At 52.1% G+C, this 16,362-nt stretch overlaps 8 protein-coding genes across 8 annotated transcripts; 5 read left to right on the top strand and 3 right to left on the bottom strand.

The window, feature by feature from the left end:
- The first annotated feature begins 67 nt into the window (after positions 1 to 67).
- Positions 68 to 2,927, top strand: BCR37DRAFT_379682 (uncharacterized protein). The gene has a single exon (XM_040869313.1). The coding sequence runs from the start codon at positions 143 to 145 to the stop codon at positions 2,828 to 2,830; it is 2,688 nt and encodes an 895-aa protein (XP_040725533.1). The 5' UTR covers positions 68 to 142; the 3' UTR covers positions 2,831 to 2,927.
- Positions 2,856 to 3,526, bottom strand: BCR37DRAFT_346914 (DNA replication complex GINS protein psf2; the record flags this gene model as incomplete). The annotated part of the gene is made up of 2 exons (XM_040867728.1): positions 2,856 to 3,135; positions 3,177 to 3,526. 2 exons carry the CDS (start codon positions 3,524 to 3,526, stop codon positions 2,856 to 2,858), a joined length of 630 nt encoding a protein of 209 aa, XP_040725534.1.
- A 510-nt stretch (positions 3,527 to 4,036) lies between these two features.
- Positions 4,037 to 4,413, top strand: BCR37DRAFT_347181 (Prefoldin beta-like protein; the record flags this gene model as incomplete). Its single annotated transcript, XM_040867748.1, has 2 exons — positions 4,037 to 4,146; positions 4,188 to 4,413. 2 exons carry the CDS (start codon positions 4,037 to 4,039, stop codon positions 4,411 to 4,413), a joined length of 336 nt encoding a protein of 111 aa, XP_040725535.1.
- A 75-nt stretch (positions 4,414 to 4,488) lies between these two features.
- BCR37DRAFT_333827 (glycoside hydrolase) lies at positions 4,489 to 5,580 on the bottom strand (the record flags this gene model as incomplete). Its single annotated transcript, XM_040867116.1, has 1 exon — positions 4,489 to 5,580. A coding segment is annotated over one exon (1,092 nt), but the record flags the coding sequence as incomplete, so codon positions are not given.
- A 1,349-nt stretch (positions 5,581 to 6,929) lies between these two features.
- On the top strand, positions 6,930 to 8,051 carry BCR37DRAFT_392866 (uncharacterized protein; the record flags this gene model as incomplete). The annotated part of the gene is made up of 1 exon (XM_040871217.1): positions 6,930 to 8,051. One exon carries the CDS (start codon positions 6,930 to 6,932, stop codon positions 8,049 to 8,051), a length of 1,122 nt encoding a protein of 373 aa, XP_040725537.1.
- Positions 8,052 to 8,110: 59 nt separating this feature from the next.
- BCR37DRAFT_318605 (transcription elongation factor-like protein SPT4) lies at positions 8,111 to 8,689 on the bottom strand. The gene has a single exon (XM_040866975.1). It carries the CDS (start codon positions 8,527 to 8,529, stop codon positions 8,170 to 8,172), a length of 360 nt encoding a protein of 119 aa, XP_040725538.1. The 5' UTR covers positions 8,530 to 8,689; the 3' UTR covers positions 8,111 to 8,169.
- BCR37DRAFT_318629 (uncharacterized protein) lies at positions 8,689 to 9,181 on the top strand. Its single transcript, XM_040866976.1, has one exon. The coding sequence runs from the start codon at positions 8,849 to 8,851 to the stop codon at positions 9,128 to 9,130; it is 282 nt and encodes a 93-aa protein (XP_040725539.1). The 5' UTR covers positions 8,689 to 8,848; the 3' UTR covers positions 9,131 to 9,181.
- A 6,332-nt stretch (positions 9,182 to 15,513) lies between these two features.
- Positions 15,514 to 16,152, top strand: BCR37DRAFT_347211 (phosphotransferase KptA/Tpt1; the record flags this gene model as incomplete). The annotated part of the gene is made up of 1 exon (XM_040867754.1): positions 15,514 to 16,152. One exon carries the CDS (start codon positions 15,514 to 15,516, stop codon positions 16,150 to 16,152), a length of 639 nt encoding a protein of 212 aa, XP_040725540.1.
- Between the last annotated feature and the right edge of the window lie 210 nt (positions 16,153 to 16,362).

Raw genomic sequence — 16,362 nt, forward strand, 5'->3', positions numbered from 1 at the left:
ACTCCTTCTGACTCCTTCCCCTGAACCTGAGAAAAGTTTCAAAATGGCAGAAAGTGCGTCATGGCCAGCGCGACACCACATCCAGCACGAACACGAGCGCGGCCTGCCTGTATTGTACTCTAAAGGACACGGCTCATACCATATGAACAGCCTTGGGGATGCGCATCGACGGCATTATCTCAAGAAAGTACTCCTGACGCATCTCATTGAACAGGAATTAGCCGCACTCAATGATCCTGCGGCGCTCGCACGACTAGGCCCGCCCTTCAAGGCGCGTATCGATTCACAGCTCACGAATGGAACAGTAAAGTCAGATGCAATGCAAGAAACAGAACTGCCCATCTTGCGCTTCGTCTTTACAAAATACGTCGCTACATTTCCCTTCCTTCAAAAGGCAAACCCAGAAGCCTTTTGGCAGGACAAGGTTCAAGTGTTCATGGAGGCCTTTGCTGAGAAGCGTATTTCTTCATCGGACGATCGGGCAGAATCGTCAAAGCGCGAAAAGCTAGGTGCGCGGATTCATTCCATGCTGGTATTGCTATTCAATGCTGGCCTGAAGGCTGGTGATGAGCAGCCTGTACCATTGCCTCAGTCTACACATACTCCACAGCCTGCAGCGAGGACTGAGCCAATTGAAATGCGCGAGATGGTGAATGGCCTTGCAGTCAACGTCGCAGGCGTTCGAACCGTCACCAAGAAGCGACGCGTGCATCGTCGTGAAACACACTCAGAGTTCCTCATCGTCACCTATCGCGCAGAAGTGAAAGCGCCTATCACTGTAGCAAGGCGGTATGGAGCCTTCAAAAGATTGCAGGCACAATTACGTGAAGAGTTTCCTGGAAAGCCACTGCCAAGGCTACCCACCAAGAATAAAGCACCCTCAACAGTCACGAGCTACATGCCATCTTCCTTCAACCCCTTTGCTGCGCCAAGGCCGTCTCTGGATGAAGATTCTGGTGAATCTGCTGAAGAAGCAGATGAAGAGCGACCGCCCTCCTCGTCGCCTAGTTCCAGTACAGCGAGTATGACCACCAAGAAGACAGTCCTGCGCGAGAAGCAGCGCTTGACGTTACGAGCGTATCTGCGTGCACTTCTCAAAGATCCGCAATTGGCCAAGAGTACCGCACTTAAACACTTTCTGGCAGACGAACCACTCAAGTCCCTGACCTCTGAAGAACAGCTCGATATGGCAACACGCCAAGAGCTCGACAGTCAACGTCAAGGGGATCAAGCTCGATTTCTGGAAGCTGCCAAGGAACGTGCAGAAGAGCTCAGCACGTATATGGATACATTCAAGGAGCAGCTCGTCAAGGATAACGGATTATCCAAAATCTTTTCAGCTTTCCGCGAATGCAGCACTGTTGAGGAGCTGCCGGTTGAGTACAGAAAGGTGATTGAGTGGGGTCGTATTGAGCTATCTTCGACACTATACCAGCTCTTCGTCAGTAATGACAATGCCTCTGAATTCTTCACACAAGCGAAAAGGTTGCATGCACTTTTCCCTTATGCAGTCCTCAAGAATATCATCCGCTTCAGCAATCCTATGATGATGATGCGCGCCGGGCTTGATTTGTTTCTCGCCACACCATTTGGTCGCGCCAGTCTGTTGCAGCGCATGTTTTCACAAACCCTGACGGAAGACTTGAAGGAAATCGAACAGTCCATTGCAGAGATTCGTGTCAGGATTGGGAATGATGCCTTGTGTGACAAGATTTACAATTTCGTGCATGCGGATGAAGCGACGCAAGAGCGTGTCCGGATACTCGCAGAGGAAGATGAGGTGGACCTTGTGGTGGCACTCATGCGAACGGATGAAACCGAGGTTGCTCCAAAACTGGATGGACCTGCCTTGACGAGAGTCTTTCTTGCTAATGTCGCATGGACAACAGCACTGGAAAGCGAAGGTGCTGGCGCTGCTTATAATGCCGACAATGCACGCTTATACGGACACTTTCTGCAACTTCTCAAACTGACGACACGAGCACGCGACAAGCACCAGCTCATGGCATTACTCTTTGACGGCGCCACTTCTGGTCTCATGAAGGATATTGTCACCATCTTTTACGAACCACTAGCGCGCGTCTATAAAGCCGCCAGCGTCCACAACTCCATCATGGACTTTTCGAGATTCGCAGACGATACGATTGCAACAGTCGCTGCAGCACAAGCGCAAGAAGCAACGCTCGATGGTAGTGCTCAACTAGTCCAGACTTTTTTGGACTTGACGGCACGGCATCAAAATAGCTTCTTTCGATTTGTGCATGAAGCGCATTCACATGATGATGGACTCTTTGCTGATCTCATGGCGTGGATTGAGGAAATCTTGCAATTTTTGCGGGAAGGCGCTGTTGAGCAGCTTGACCTTGACGCGCTCTTTGAACAAGCTTGCAACGCTGGCATATTGGACAAGGACAAGGCTCTTGTTGAACTTGATGCAGTCGTCGGGTGGAATGCTGAAATGAAGGTATGGCGGATGGAACGCTTTCAACGCAAGATGGCCGCTCAAGCGGCTGTCAATGGTGCTACCGTCGATAATGGTTATCCCCTCGGCAGCCTGTCTGGTGCTGATTTCGGGCTCGATCAGGATGACTTGGAGGAAGTCATGTATGAGGAAGCCTCTGATGAAGAAGGTGGCGATGTCGTTGGTGAAACGCTGGAAGAGGAGATGGATGACTTGGATCCACTTGAAGCAGAACTCAAGCGGCGGAAAAGGAAACGAGCACTAGCTCTGATGCATGCTGCTGAGCCACAACCTCCGGCAACGGAGGAATTGCTCAAGCTGTCTGCATCCTTCCGCGGGCAGGTACGGCGTATCTTGGCGGCGTCATGAAGATTTGCTAGATTGCATAGAAGGCTCAATCTGAATCGTCGTCGCTTTGAGAACCTGCGTCAGCCATGAGATCGTCATCTGCTGGCTCATCCTCGGCCTTTGTTTCAGTGAGTTGTCGTAACATATCCATTGTCTTTGCAAAGAGCGGTCTGAGTTCATTGACTTCCATGAGTCCCAAGTTGTCGAGATGCAAGATGCGATCTTCAAGAACCTCAAGACCGTCTCTGGCTTTGGCTTGACGCGCTTCTCTCAAGTCACGTAGGAGACGCTTTACCAAATTGCTCTCTGGGATATCGTCTTCTGCTCTGGCTTCGTTAGCAATGAGCTATTTCAGGCTGTAGCGTACACATCGAGAATCAAGTCTGACATTTCTAGCCAGCGTAACGGCAGTTTTGAGAAGCCAGAAGGTTGTCCCTCTGCATCCGTCTTGACTTCCTCATCCAATCGTGCCTGCAACCACTCACTCGCCATCCAATCCGGTGGGACCAGTGTTGCTCTTCTTTGCCGCTTGAGCAAGAGTGCCAACCAGAGCGGTACCTGAGCACGTTGAGGTGGCCGCATGCGAGAAACGGTGCCGCCAATCAAGGGGAGTTGTTCGAGTTGTTGGCGTGGTACAATCTCAACGAGTTGTTGTTCAGCCATGAATGCGATTTCAGCGGGCATGAATGTCTCTGTGAGGTGTGCAGGCAAGGCCATCCTGTCCCCTTCGAGGCTAGAGGCCTCTTGGTCTGGTTGTCGGGTGGTCTCTTTGTCGCGTCTCAATTTCGTCGCGTCAAGAAACGAATTTGAAGCGCGAGAAGAAGAACGAGGGAACAAGTACTGGCTATGTGGGTAGAATAGCAAGAAGGGTCATGTGAGCAACGGATACTAGACGTACTTGGGCTTCGACACTGCCCGCTACATCACCGCAGAATGAAGAACTATTGCGAGTCTGCTGAGCCCAGCTTCTGGTTTATCTTTCAACTTCAACCTCTGCCATCCGTCTCTGTCCTTCGAGAAGTCAAGCAGCTCGACGCTTCCATGACTATTGAAATAGGTTGTAGCTGAGTAGAAGGCGTGTACAAATACTACACATTATACACATACTACACAATGTCTACACATGTTTGTCCATCTGAAGCCTGACTCTCAATCCTGCAGCAGACCACCATGCATGTCGACACTCTACACGCACACGCTAGCCAACTCTCCCCTGCTCTCAAGAAGATGTCCACTCCCCAGCCTGACCTCCAGACGCAGTACAACAACTACAAAAACACCCTACAAAACATAGCAGCCAAGATTGGCGACCTTGAGACGGAATCGGATGAGCACACGTATGAGACGCGCTTCCTAAAGAGACACATGCTAACAGCAGACTGGTCATTCAGACATTAGAGCCCCTGCCAGAGTCAAGGACCTGCTACAGAATGATTAATGGCACCTTGGCCAAGCAAACCGTCAAGGATGTCTTGCCAACCCTCAAAACCAACAAAGAAGGCTTGACGAGTGTTATGGACACCTTGCTCAAGCAGTACAAGACAACGGAAGATCAATTCAACAAATTCCAAAAGGACAACAAGATCAAAGTGGTGAGGCAATGATGCCTCATCCAGCTATTTAGCTGCATCGAAAACACTTCTGATGTTATGCATCAAGCTGCGGTCAGTCGAGGTAGCATCGCCGCTTGCTGCCCAGACGATAATCCCACCGAGGCCCTTGTCCACCACGTACTTGGCCTTGGCGCGTACACTTTCCGGTGTATCGTAACTGAGTAATTCGCGCTTCTCTGCACTATACGCATAACCCGCACCAGCCTTCACATCAAATGCTTCTTTGAAGGACGGATGAGGCGAAATGGCCTTGTAGTCCAAAACGCCTGCCTCCCACGACATATCTGTTGTTGTGCCAGAACAAGACTTGCCAAGACCATCCGTATTGGCGAAACCACGAGAATACGTGGGCACGCCAATGAATATCTGATGAGGATGGATGCCGTTTTTCAAAAGCGCTTCGACACCTTCATCCGCTGAAAAGGGCGTCGTGCCTGTTTCGCTCTTGTAGAGATTTGCTGCATGCACGGTCGTGGTGTCACCGAAAGCAGAGGAGCCGTAATCGTAGCTCATGAGATGGACCTGATCTACATGCTTTGCCAGCGCTTTGAAGGGCAATCCATCCATTCTTGCAACATTACCAGTGACAGCCACACTGATGGACTTGTTGTGGCCAAGCTTACAGCGTAACTCATGCAGAAAATGGGAGAAGTGCTTACGATCGTCCTTCGAGACGGTATTGTTTGGCGCACCGTAATTGATGCCAGCAGGACCAGCAGGATACTCCCAATCAATACTGACGCCTGTCATAAAGTCTCCGTAATACTGGACCGTCTCGTCGATACGATGAAGGAGGTCCTTGCGCTGCTTCGTATTGGCCAATACTGCTGAGATTGCTCCAGAGCCGGTGTAGCCACCTAAGGACAAGGAAAAGTTGAAGGCATTGCCATGCTGCTTGAGCTTTAGGAATTCACCAAAGTTGCCAGCATATGGAGGTGTTTTTCCTTTGACAGAGGGGACGCCGTTGGGGAATTGCTTCTCCAAGTCGGCGAAGCGGTCAATCAAAAGACTTTCATGCATGGGCACGTCGTCAGGGTAGGTACCCTTGATGCCTGCGAAAGCATAAGATACTTCATCGATGATGCTGATTGGGAGATCAGCTGGTGTATAATTGCGCGCATAGACGCCCCATTGTTCAAAGTAGACCACGAGCTTAGGAATGGCAGCAGTGACACCGCTCAATGATGCTGGGTTCATCGGTTCAATTTGCCTTTCATCTTGAGGTGGAGCTTCCATGATAGCTTTACGCAGGCAGGAGCAGAGTAGCCCCTGAGTGTTGTGAGCGTTTCAGCTAGAACTACATGAGTGTCTGGCAAAGAGACGATGACAAGCAAATTTGGACTCAGGACGCAGGACTCAGGGAGGCGAGCCCATCTGAAATGATGCCGGCCAAGATCACGGCAGCAGCCTGAAGCCTCGGAACTTGCCATTGCCAACTATACATGTACATTGATTGTACAACTCGAGTGTTGATGTGAATTAGGACTCTTAGAGCTGACGGAATTCGCGGAAAGGCTGTCACGCGTCACGACTTGGGCTCGAGTTTGCCAAGCGCTAGCTTAGCTGCTTAAGGTTTGAATGTTGAGCATTTCAACTTTCTTTGTCCATGGATCTGGGAGCCAATCGTCGCCGTCTTGAGCGTTGCCCCTTTTGAAGGCGGAACAATCAACAACAACGGCTACCATAAACAAGGACTGGAAAATCATTGGGGAAGATCTGCCCGGTCCATGCTGGGCTTTGCGCTTAATTATTGACTGTCAAATGCGGCCAGACAGGCCAAGTCCATTCTCTTTGTAATTGTAAGCCGGTATGAACTTGCATGAGCATCACGCTCGATTCTTGACTATTGACTCTTGAGTTGAGTCTCAATGAGGATGCCTGTGTATGGCGACTCTGACCACGAAGTTTGCGGATGGTCATTCTGCAAGGGACAATGCTTGGGCAGCTTGGCGCTCACGAACCACTAGCTTGGATCATGCCCGGCAGCCCGTGGAAATTGGCACTAGTCTCTGCCTGTACCGTCATTCTGTATCCGCTCCGCCAGTGCATGCTTCAATGATGCTTGTCATTGCTAGAGTCTAGCGCCTGAGAGCGGCTGGGCACTTTTCTTCTTTGATACGCGCACGCCTTTTGTCTTTCAGCTGAAATCGGCCTCCATGCACCTGGCGCGCCCTGGGTTCTGTGAATGTTCTTTGTTCCCAAACACAGCAATGTGAGAGCATCAATGGAAAAAGGGAAAAGGGCACCAGGCAGTTCGCACACAGCGGGCTCGTTTGCAAGAAGTCCCTACGCAATAATGGTCCGCCCAAAGCCCCCGGGGCTCGTGGCAAAAGAGACTCGAAGAGAATAGCGGGTCTCGAGACTTTCTTTTAACGCTTGAGACAGCAGTCAGCTGCGATTGATCTACTCAACCCCTCGCAGTCTTCCTCCTGGTCACTATACCACTTGTCTTGTTTGCAGTGGACCAACGATACACTTGCCACAAGCAATAGCACCTCGGGAAGGCCATGAACGCTCGCCGCAATAGTTCAAAAGGTAGCTTGCCTAAAGCACTCCAGCTCAGCGACCATGCTTCCCACTTACAAGCAACGTTGTCGACGCCGCCGCCGACAGGCTTCAAGCATTCACCCATGGGTCATCGAGCTCCCAAGAGTGCCTTGTTTGCCGGCTTTACCGGGTTTGGCGAAGCTCCCATCACGCCCATGACACCGGATATGTTTAAACAGCAAGACACACAGCAACAAGGCCAGCATGATCCACTCGCAGTGGAAGACGAGCAAGTCATTCGCCCAGAATCACAACGACCCATGTCGGATGAAGAGGCTGTTGAAGCCTCAGCCATCAATTCGGCTCCCTCAACACCGCCTCCCATGTCACCGTGCGAGACCATGTCTTCTAGCGCACGTTCTGCGAAACGATCATTCGACGCGACAGCAGATATGACGCCACCAGAGTCGGTTGTTGTGAGTGATCGCGTCAATGCTTCAACTGCAGCTGACGCTGGTCTTCGCTTGAAACGACAAATGCATGCGCCATCGCCAGACACCGTCTTGGCTCCCGCTCGAGCTTGCTTGGCAGAACTGCAAGAGATGCCCATGGCTTATCTGCAACATCATTTCCTGAGTGTTACCCGACAAACGCTCAATCAAAAACGAGGGGCTGCTTGTTACATCAAGGCTGTGCCCGTGAGTCAACGTGGTCGTACTGGACGCATTCGAGCACGCGTGAGCTCACAGGACCGGCCTGGTGTTGTTCGCGAACTCCAATTTGACCTGGCGCCGAGGTCTCTTGATGGCGATGATGAGGAAGCCACTAGTGATGCTGAGTCAACAGCCAGCGAGAGCCAAGGCGCACCACGGATTGATCGCCGTGAAGCCAATTCGAGCATCTTCCCGCTACATGTAGAAGTGGCTCTCCTTCGAGCACCGCTGCTTGGACGCTTACTACTCTCTGGTCTTGTTGGCAAGGGAGATTTACTGGATCTCGAGTTTCCCTATCCTCATCTATTTGGTCAAGTTGTGCGCTGGATGTACACTGGCCAATTGCCTGAATTACGCGATGGCGACGAAGCTGCAGAGCACAGAGATCAGGTACATGAATGTATCGCCTACCTCTGGGGCCGCTACTGAATTTGATATGCGCGGCGACCGGCTGGACCGTGGCCATAACGACACGAGCAGAATTACAATGTACTTGGCGCAAGTTTTAGTTTTCCTTCAATTTACAATGCCATTGTTTGAGAACCCTCTAATCCACTTGACTGCCGTCTCGAGGGCGATACTTGATACCCATCGATTCAAGCTCTTCCACCACCTCATCATCCAACACGCCTTGTACTTTCGCTGCATAGAGTCCTGCCACGAATTTATCCACCCGTGTCCACCTCGCCACCCAACTCGCCGTAGGTTGCATCATGGCTATCCGCCCTTCATGATGCGCACTTGTTGTTTGTTCGGGTCGTTCTGTTGTGCGCAAGATGGATTCACAATTCGGACAGCCTTCGTCTGAGAACTGCCGGTCTGTGAGGAGAATGGCACAGAGAAGGCAGGCACGAAGGTTGCGTGAGCTTGTGGGCAGGGCACGGTCTTGATGCGCCGGCCGACTCATGTCTGTGGGTGTGTAGAGGACTTGCAAGTTGCAAGCCTGTTCTGCAGCTGGTCGCGCTGTGCAGCATTCAGATGAACAACCGAACACGTGCTAGAGGTAGGCAAACGAAGTAGTATGAAGGATAAGGTATGTATCGTCGATCGTGAGCATTGCTGATGCTAGCAACGTATTCAAATGGCTTGCTGATGTGACTTATGTGACTTGTTCAGCTCAGTATACTCATTGTGAGTCATAGCACTTTGAACTACTTCAAACCTTTAACCTCCCTCAGCACTCCTCAGCACTCCGCAGCACTCTCGCTAGACAGCCAGCAGAGACTATGACTGTAGAACAGGGTCGTTTCCGCTATCCCTACATCAAAGTGATAGACGCACCAAAGGGTTTTAAAAGTACTGCTTTGAAGGAGCTCGTGAATTACAGGGGTGCCATTCAGCGCACATCCCCAACGACCACCGAAATCCTCATAGAGTGCAAGCTCGATGAAGAAGAGAAAATCTTAAAGTCCCTGACGACTCTGCTCATCAAAAGCAAGACAACCATGATGGAAGGCGATGGCATTCAGTCGTTACCGTCAGCTGTGTTCATGGACTGGATGCCTTGAGCTGTGCAGGCGACAAGCTGCCATGAGTGCAGTGTTGCGCACCGTAAGCGAGAGTGCCTGCTTCGCGCTGTCGGCGGTGATAGCTCGCTTTGGCACAGCGATATCACTGGAGCCGGAATTGCTTGTGTTTGGGCGAGTTCCAATGGACCCAAAACGCAGCATCTGCATAGGGGTGAGCTGCTCCATGTAAATAGCTGACGGTAACGACAGAACGCCATCGCCTTCCATCATGGTTGTCTTGCTTTTGATGAGCAGAGTCGTCAGGGACTTTAAGACTTGCCCTTCCTCATCGAGCTTGCACTCTATGAGGATTTCAGTAGTTGATGGCGACGTGCGCTGAATGGCACCCCTGTAACTGACGAGCTCTCTGAATACAGCACTTTTAAACCCCTTCGGGGCGTCCATTACTTTGATCTAGGGATAGCAGAAACGACCCTGTTCTACCGTCATCGTCTCTGCTGGTTGTCGTGTTGATGACCATTTCTTCTTGTTCTTGGGTGCACTCGATCACTATTTCAGTTGTGTGGGTGATGTGCGCTATATGAGGTCCCTGTAAGCCTGCACCATGGTTCTCTCAAGTATGCTTACCTTCGCGTATATAATGTCCCCAAGGGTTTCGAAGCAGCCGCTCTAGAAGAGCTGGTGAATTACAGGGGCGTCACCCAAAGCAGGTCACCCGAGACCACGGAGATCGCGATTCGCACTATTCTTATCCAAAGCAATCTCTTCATAGGTGGTCCTGGCACAACGCTTTCTCTAGAATTCACGTCTGCGATATACACGATATCACGTCAAGAGATTGTGGCGCTTGCGCTTGCGTCCGACTTGCCAAAGAGCGCCTTGGCGTCTTCGCGCTGCTGCGCAACCGGCAAAAGACGAAGCATCGTGTCCTCGTTGCAGAGCACCGAGATATCGTGACAGAATATTAAGAAGCAAGCAGTGGCCGATCAAGCTCCTACTCGAATACTGGCCTGACAATCGAGGGACCATGTGTAAGGCAAGAGGGTGAGCTACGATCGGGAGCGTCATTCAGTGAGGATCAGATGGCATGGCACTTACACCATGCCTACTCAAGCTTCTCGATAGACAATACATACGTTATCCTACATGCTACTTCTTCCGCCTACTTCGTGGCTGTGCAATCTTCCTTGTCCCAGCACCTGCATTTCCAGCAGCACCTGCATTAAAGGCAAATGGATTTGGTGACCCTGGTGCAGTCAAGACAGGCGAGGGAGCCGCTGAGACAAGACCACTACCGGGTGCTGTTGCTGTTCCACCAAAACTGAAAGCCTGCGCTGATCCACCACCTCCAAAGACCATGGCTGGTGCTTGCTGTGCTGTATTTTGACCAAATGCGAACGCTGTTGGCGCTGCTACCGGTGCTGGTTGTGTACCTGGATTAGTGTTGCCAAAGGCAAAGCCGCTGGACGCAGGAGCAGCACCAGTATTTGTATTGCTCGCGCCAAAGGAGAATCCTGTATTGCCAGTCGATGCAGCCGGTGGATTGGACGGCGCACCGAGATTGAAGGTGGCATTGCTGTGGCTGCTGGACGGTGCAGTGTTGCTCTGGGTTTGTGCACCAAAGCCAAAGCCTGTCGTCGGAGCAGCTGCACCAAATCCAGTTGTTGCAGGCTTATTGCCATCTGTTTGCGCCGACTGTGTCGTGCCGAAAGGTGTCGTCGATTGTGCACCAAACCCGCCAAAGGCTGGCGTAGGCACCGTAGCCATACTTGCTGAGGGCTGTTGATTTGCTGGATTGCTTGCAGCAGGCGCAGCACCGCCAAAGATGGACCCTGAGCTACTGGGTGGTTGACTGCCGAATGCGTTGGTCTGTTGAGCACCTGATGGCGCTGGCCCTGCAGGTGCGCCGAATCCAAAGCCTGGCGTGCTCGCGCGACTTGCATTGCTAGCCGGTGCTGCGGAAAATCCAACGGCTGCAGCTGGCTGACTAGCTTGCTTTGATGCATCGGTCGAACCAAATGGCGTCGGGTTGCTATTTGAGGCAGCACCAAATCCAGTTGCTGCATTATTCGTGGTCGCGCCAAAAGCTGGAGTCGCGTTCGTTGCTGCTGAGCCAAAGGCAGGAGCAGTGTTGTTTGCTGATGTACCAAACGCCGGAGGTGCACTGCTGGTCCCGTTGCCGAACGTTGTTGATGCCGTTATACTGCCAAATGCATTAGGTTTTGTTGCAGGTTGTGCTGTGCTTGTATTGCCAAAGCTAAATCCAGTCGAGGCCGGTGCAACGGGTTGCATCTGCTGCGTCAACGAAGCGATGTTCAACGCTCCATTCTGAGTATTGGCTCCTGTCTGTGTGTCCGACTTCGAGGGTACTGGTACCGCTGTACTACCAAATGAAAATATCGGTGTTGTAGAAGTATTTTCAGGCTTACTTCCGAGACCTGCTAGGCTAAATCCACTGCTTGCGGGCTTCTCAGCAGGTTTGGATGGGAACAATGAAGTTGGGGCGGTCGTCTCAGCCGCAGGTGCACTAGGAGTAGCTGCAGGCACAAAAGCTGCACTAGCATTGAAATTGAATGCAGGCTTCGCTGGTTGCTGATCGGTTGAAGTAAGAGATGCTGCTGGCTTTGCGCTAGGCGTGAAGCTGAAATTCGGTACTGAGGGCTGCTTGCTGGCATCTGCAGAATCATTCTTTTTACCACCAAAGATGCTTGTGTCAAATGCTCCAGATGGTGTCGGCTTGTCCGCAGCAGTACTGGCAGCCGCTGGAGCAGCACTTGTTTGACCAAAAGCGAAGACTGGCGTAGTGGAGGACTTCGAATTGGACGAGACCGGGGCCGTTGATGGCGCAGAAAAGTTGAAGGCCGGCACAGATGGCTTCGCACCAGAACTTGCATCGTTCGCAGGTTTTGACGCGCCAAGCATACTTGATGCTGTACTTGAAGCAGTCGCCCCGAAAGAGAACTTGGGCACCGCATTGTCGACCGCACTAGGAGCAGGAGCAAAGTTGAAACCAGAAGCAGGCGCCTTTGGTTGCGATTCGCTGGCCGATGCCTTCTCTGCATCTTCAGCTGGCTTTGTAGATTCGCTTGAGTGAACAGAAGTAGGCTTGTTATTCTCCGCTGGTTTCTCCGGGGCCTTGAAACTGAACGATGGTGTCGAAGTTGGCATAGAAGAGGGTGCAAAGTTGAATGAAGGAGCCTTGTTTTGCTCTGGCGCAGGAGTATTTCCAGTACTTGAAGACGCTTCAGCAGGTTTGCCAAATGCAAAAGAGTGCTTGGGGGCCGAGCTTTGTTCAGCAGATCTCTGGATACCATCAAGCCCATTCGCCTGCTTGTTTTGTTGTGCCTTGTCCATCTCGCGTTGTTGCTGTGCACGCAGCTGGACCACATCATCCGTCTCTCTCAGTAGAGGTACTTTAGGCCGTTCAAGTAACTGCTCTTCAGCTTCTTCTTGACTCAATTTTGCCTTCTTCGCAGGGACATCTGAATAGGGTCCAAAGAGATCCTCCATGTCCTCATCCAACGCTGAAAAGCAACCAGCGCGTTTTCTCCGCTCTTTGGAAAGCGTTGGAGGTGTAGGAATACGAAGAATGGGATCAAGCTGCATCAGCTCAACTTCTGCCGTTTGTACCTGGGAATCCACCATGGCTGGTTTCTCGGGTTGCCGCGCAAGGCTTTGTTCACGCGACCGCGAGACTCGACGGCGACCTGCTGAGCTCGCAACACTTCGCGGTGTTGCTTGCCTTGAAGCTCGGTTTTGTGATGGCGTCTGTGCACGTTGTTGACGACGCTGATCATGTGGTGAGGTCGAGGGACGCGATCTGCTTGGTTGACGCTGTGATTGTCGTCGACTCGGCCGTTTCATGGCACTTTGCACAAGTCTCTTGAGGTCCTCGGGTTGTCCACTCTGCTGCGATGTCGAGGCTGGCTCGTCTCTTGGAAAATGCCGTACAGGGCCCCAATACCGATTTTCTGCCCTGGTGGCAGCAGCTTGTTGCGCTTCACGATCAGGCTGGGAGGTAGAATCCAGCATGTCTTCATCCGTGCGTTGCGAGAAGGAGATGTTTTTGTGCCACATAGGTTCTGAAGCTGTTGCACTACCCTCACGATACGTTGAGCGTCCGCGTCCTGTAGCTGTTGGCAGAGCCAATGCAGATTGTTGCAGAGCAGTCGTCTGTTGGTCTCTCAGTTCGCGCATGGCAGCCATAATGCCCGTACCCGTTTGCGTTTGCCAGCGTAAGGGATCGAGCTTTGCTGCTTTCCTGCCCTGACTATCGGTAGATGTCCAGCTCGCCATCCGCATGTCATTCCCACTTTGAGACTGCGACGCAGACACCATTGCCAAACTACTGATGTTGAGTGCGGCATGTTGGTCAGGCTGAGCTTGAGCCGTTCGATCCTGGACGGGCGTTGGGAGCTGCGGAATCTTGAAACTGCCAGAGTCAAAGCGACTGACTTGATACCGCGGCTCTTGCTGTGCCTGTTGCTTCTCTTGCTTGGTACTTTTCCCATTCTTGGGAGTTTTGCCAAGGTAATGTGGTGCGAGGTCGTTGCTCAGTAAGGAGACTTGTCGTTTTGGTTGACCTGCTTGCTGCTGTTGTTTGCCTTGACCTGGCGGCCGTCTCGGTGCATGTCGATAGCTGAGCTCATCGTCCTCGTCATTGTCTGTCTCGTGATGCAGCGTGCCATCTTCCAATTGACTCAATTCACTCTTACTCTGTGGCTCGCGATGGAATGTATTGGCATTCTGACGCACCGTCTTGGGCAAATCTTCGGCTTGATGGAAGACCCAGGATACAAAGGATACGAGCTGCTTGGCGGCCTTGTTGAATAAAGTAGGTTGCTCCTCTGCTGCCTGCTGGATCGCCACTTTATCGTTATTCTAGACGAGTCAGCCATCGTTTCTCCCATATAAGCATTGAGTAGAGCATACATGTTGCTTGTCGACGACCTGTTTCGGGGGCCGTGAGTAGGGTGTTTCTTTCCGCTTCTTCGAGCCACTTCGCTTTCTGCCTATTGCGGGCATTGTTGTAGATGATGTCGAGCCTTGCTGCTGAGCTAGATGCTCTATAGACACATGCACCCGCTGGTCGCTTGTCTCTGTAGCAGTGTAGCTCCTTGCTGGGTGTCTTGTTCTGTGTGAAGATTTGGGAAGACGCGAAACACCAAAAGACAAAACCTCAAACAGCCTGGCAACAGGCCACAGGCGGCAGAACAGAGGGCCCGTCCTCCTAAACACCCTCAGACTGCAGCTACTGTACTCCCATATCGTCAGTCTACATTGTGGTATCTCTCTTCCTGCAACAGAACAGCATGCAGGACAACGGCGCGTCCCAAAACAAGGCGGATGACCTGACGCTCGACGACTGGATGGCCCAGATTCGTGAAAAGAAGCTACGGAAGATCGTGCCAAATGGCCATAAGCAAGGAGCACCTGCCACAGCCATCCCTGGTAAAGAAGGGCCAGGTGAGCCACAATTATTGAATGAGATCCAGCGGATGCGACAAGGTCTGCGCTCCGTCTCTGCTGCAACAGCAACAGCCGCAGGTACACGTCCAGAACCCATTTCAAGGACTTCACGGACGCCTGCGGAAGCAACTCCTGCATTTATTGCGCCGAAGTTGAGGTCTGTGTCGAGTCCTACGCGGTCAATGGATCGCCCATCCTCTGTCGCGTCGAGCGCTCAGTCAGACAAGACTGCATCTGCAGCTGCTCACGAAGCTGTTGTGGTCAAGTCGTCAGACGTCGCCGCTGAAAAAGCCTCAGCTGCAGAGCCTGCTCCACCTACAAAGGAAGACTCTGCTGGCGACGATGCGCCATTTCCCCTTGATGCAGAAAAGGTGGATGGCGGCACGACGGCAGAAGCCGCAGATGATGTACCCATCGCGCCTTCCTCCGGCATCGCAGCGACTACAGATGACAAAGTCGAACTTGTCCTACCATCAGCGAAATACCCTCCTGCAGACGACGATGACTTCCCGCTCGATGTCGAGCTCGCCAAGCAGGATGAAATTGATGCAGTAAAGGAAGAGCCGCCATTTACGCCTTCGTCTGGTGTCTTCTCCGCAAGCGACATACCCGTCGAGTTGACTTTGCCAGGCGCTAGAAACGTCCCAAAGGATGATGATTTTCCCCTGGATGCTGAGACCCCTGCTGCCGCTGCAACATCTTCCACTGGTCAAGAGCAGGCAGCGGAAGAGCTGGCTGCACCCTCGGCTGGTGTCTCTGCCACGGAGACACAGCCCATTCAACTCACTTTGCCGACCGGCAAGACTTCAAGGAAAGCGTCCATTGCAGCAGACAAGGCTTCTGCGACTGCAAAGTCAGAGCAGAAGGAGCTACAAGTCGAAACAAAGCCTAGCTCAACGAGCCCCGTAGGAGAGACCCCTAAAAGCGCTGCAACCTCGCCAGGCAAGCATCTGATGAACTCCAAGCAGCGTACAGAGCTATCTCGCGCACTCTCTCGCATGCTACGACACAATGCGGCCAACGAAGGTCTTGCTGTGCGCTCTGATGGTTACATCAGTGTAGCGGCGATACTTGCTCGGCCAAAGCTTAAAAAGTTTCAAGCGACACAGGCCAAGATTGAGGAAGTCGTCGCCTTGGACAATAAATCGCGCTATGCAATGCAGCAAATTGATGGTGTTTTGTTCATTCGAGCAAATCAGGGCCATTCCATTCAAGTGGATGATCTCGAGCTGGAGAAAATTCAAGATGCTACTCGCTTCCCAGTGGTGCTGCACGGGACCAACGAGACGGCCCTCAAGCTGATTCAAGAATCAGGAGGTCTATCAAAAATGAAGCGCAACCACATTCATTTGGCAACAGGCAAGTTTGGTGACGAAGGCGTGACGTCTGGAGTCCGCAAGGACTGCACAGTCTTCATTTACGTTGACATGGCAAAAGCCATGGCCGATGGCATTCTCTTCTACAAATCAGCCAACGGTGTTATTCTCACCGCAGGCATTGACGGCATCCTCGCAGACAAGTACTTTTCCAAGGTTGAACAATCAGAGGACAAGTCAACAAATGAGGCAGAACCCAGCAAGAAGGATTTTTAGGAGTGCTCTTTGGCATCGCAGTTGGCCAAACACCACCTCCCGCCGTTGCAGAGCCCATCAAAGCAGATCGTCCGTCGCGACCGCCGCGCTATGCAACGCCTCCACCACTGCAACGGCGATGGTTCGGTATGGCTAATCCAGACCAAAGAGCACCCCTCTCACCATCCCCAACCGCCCATGGCAGTGCACCCATGGATGCCGGTGCACTCA

Source organism: Protomyces lactucae-debilis (assembly GCF_002105105.1).
Source record: "Protomyces lactucae-debilis strain 12-1054 chromosome Unknown BCR37scaffold_9, whole genome shotgun sequence".
NCBI lineage: Eukaryota > Fungi > Ascomycota > Taphrinomycetes > Taphrinales > Protomycetaceae > Protomyces > Protomyces lactucae-debilis.

Excerpts from the sequence above, each read along its gene's own strand:
- BCR37DRAFT_379682 (XM_040869313.1), top strand. The coding sequence starts at position 143 with ATGAACAGCCTTGGGGATGCGCATCGACGGCATTATCTCAAGAAAGTA.
- BCR37DRAFT_318629 (XM_040866976.1), top strand. The coding sequence starts at position 8,849 with ATGACTGTAGAACAGGGTCGTTTCCGCTATCCCTACATCAAAGTGATA.
- BCR37DRAFT_318605 (XM_040866975.1), bottom strand. The coding sequence starts at position 8,529 with ATGAGTCGGCCGGCGCATCAAGACCGTGCCCTGCCCACAAGCTCACGC.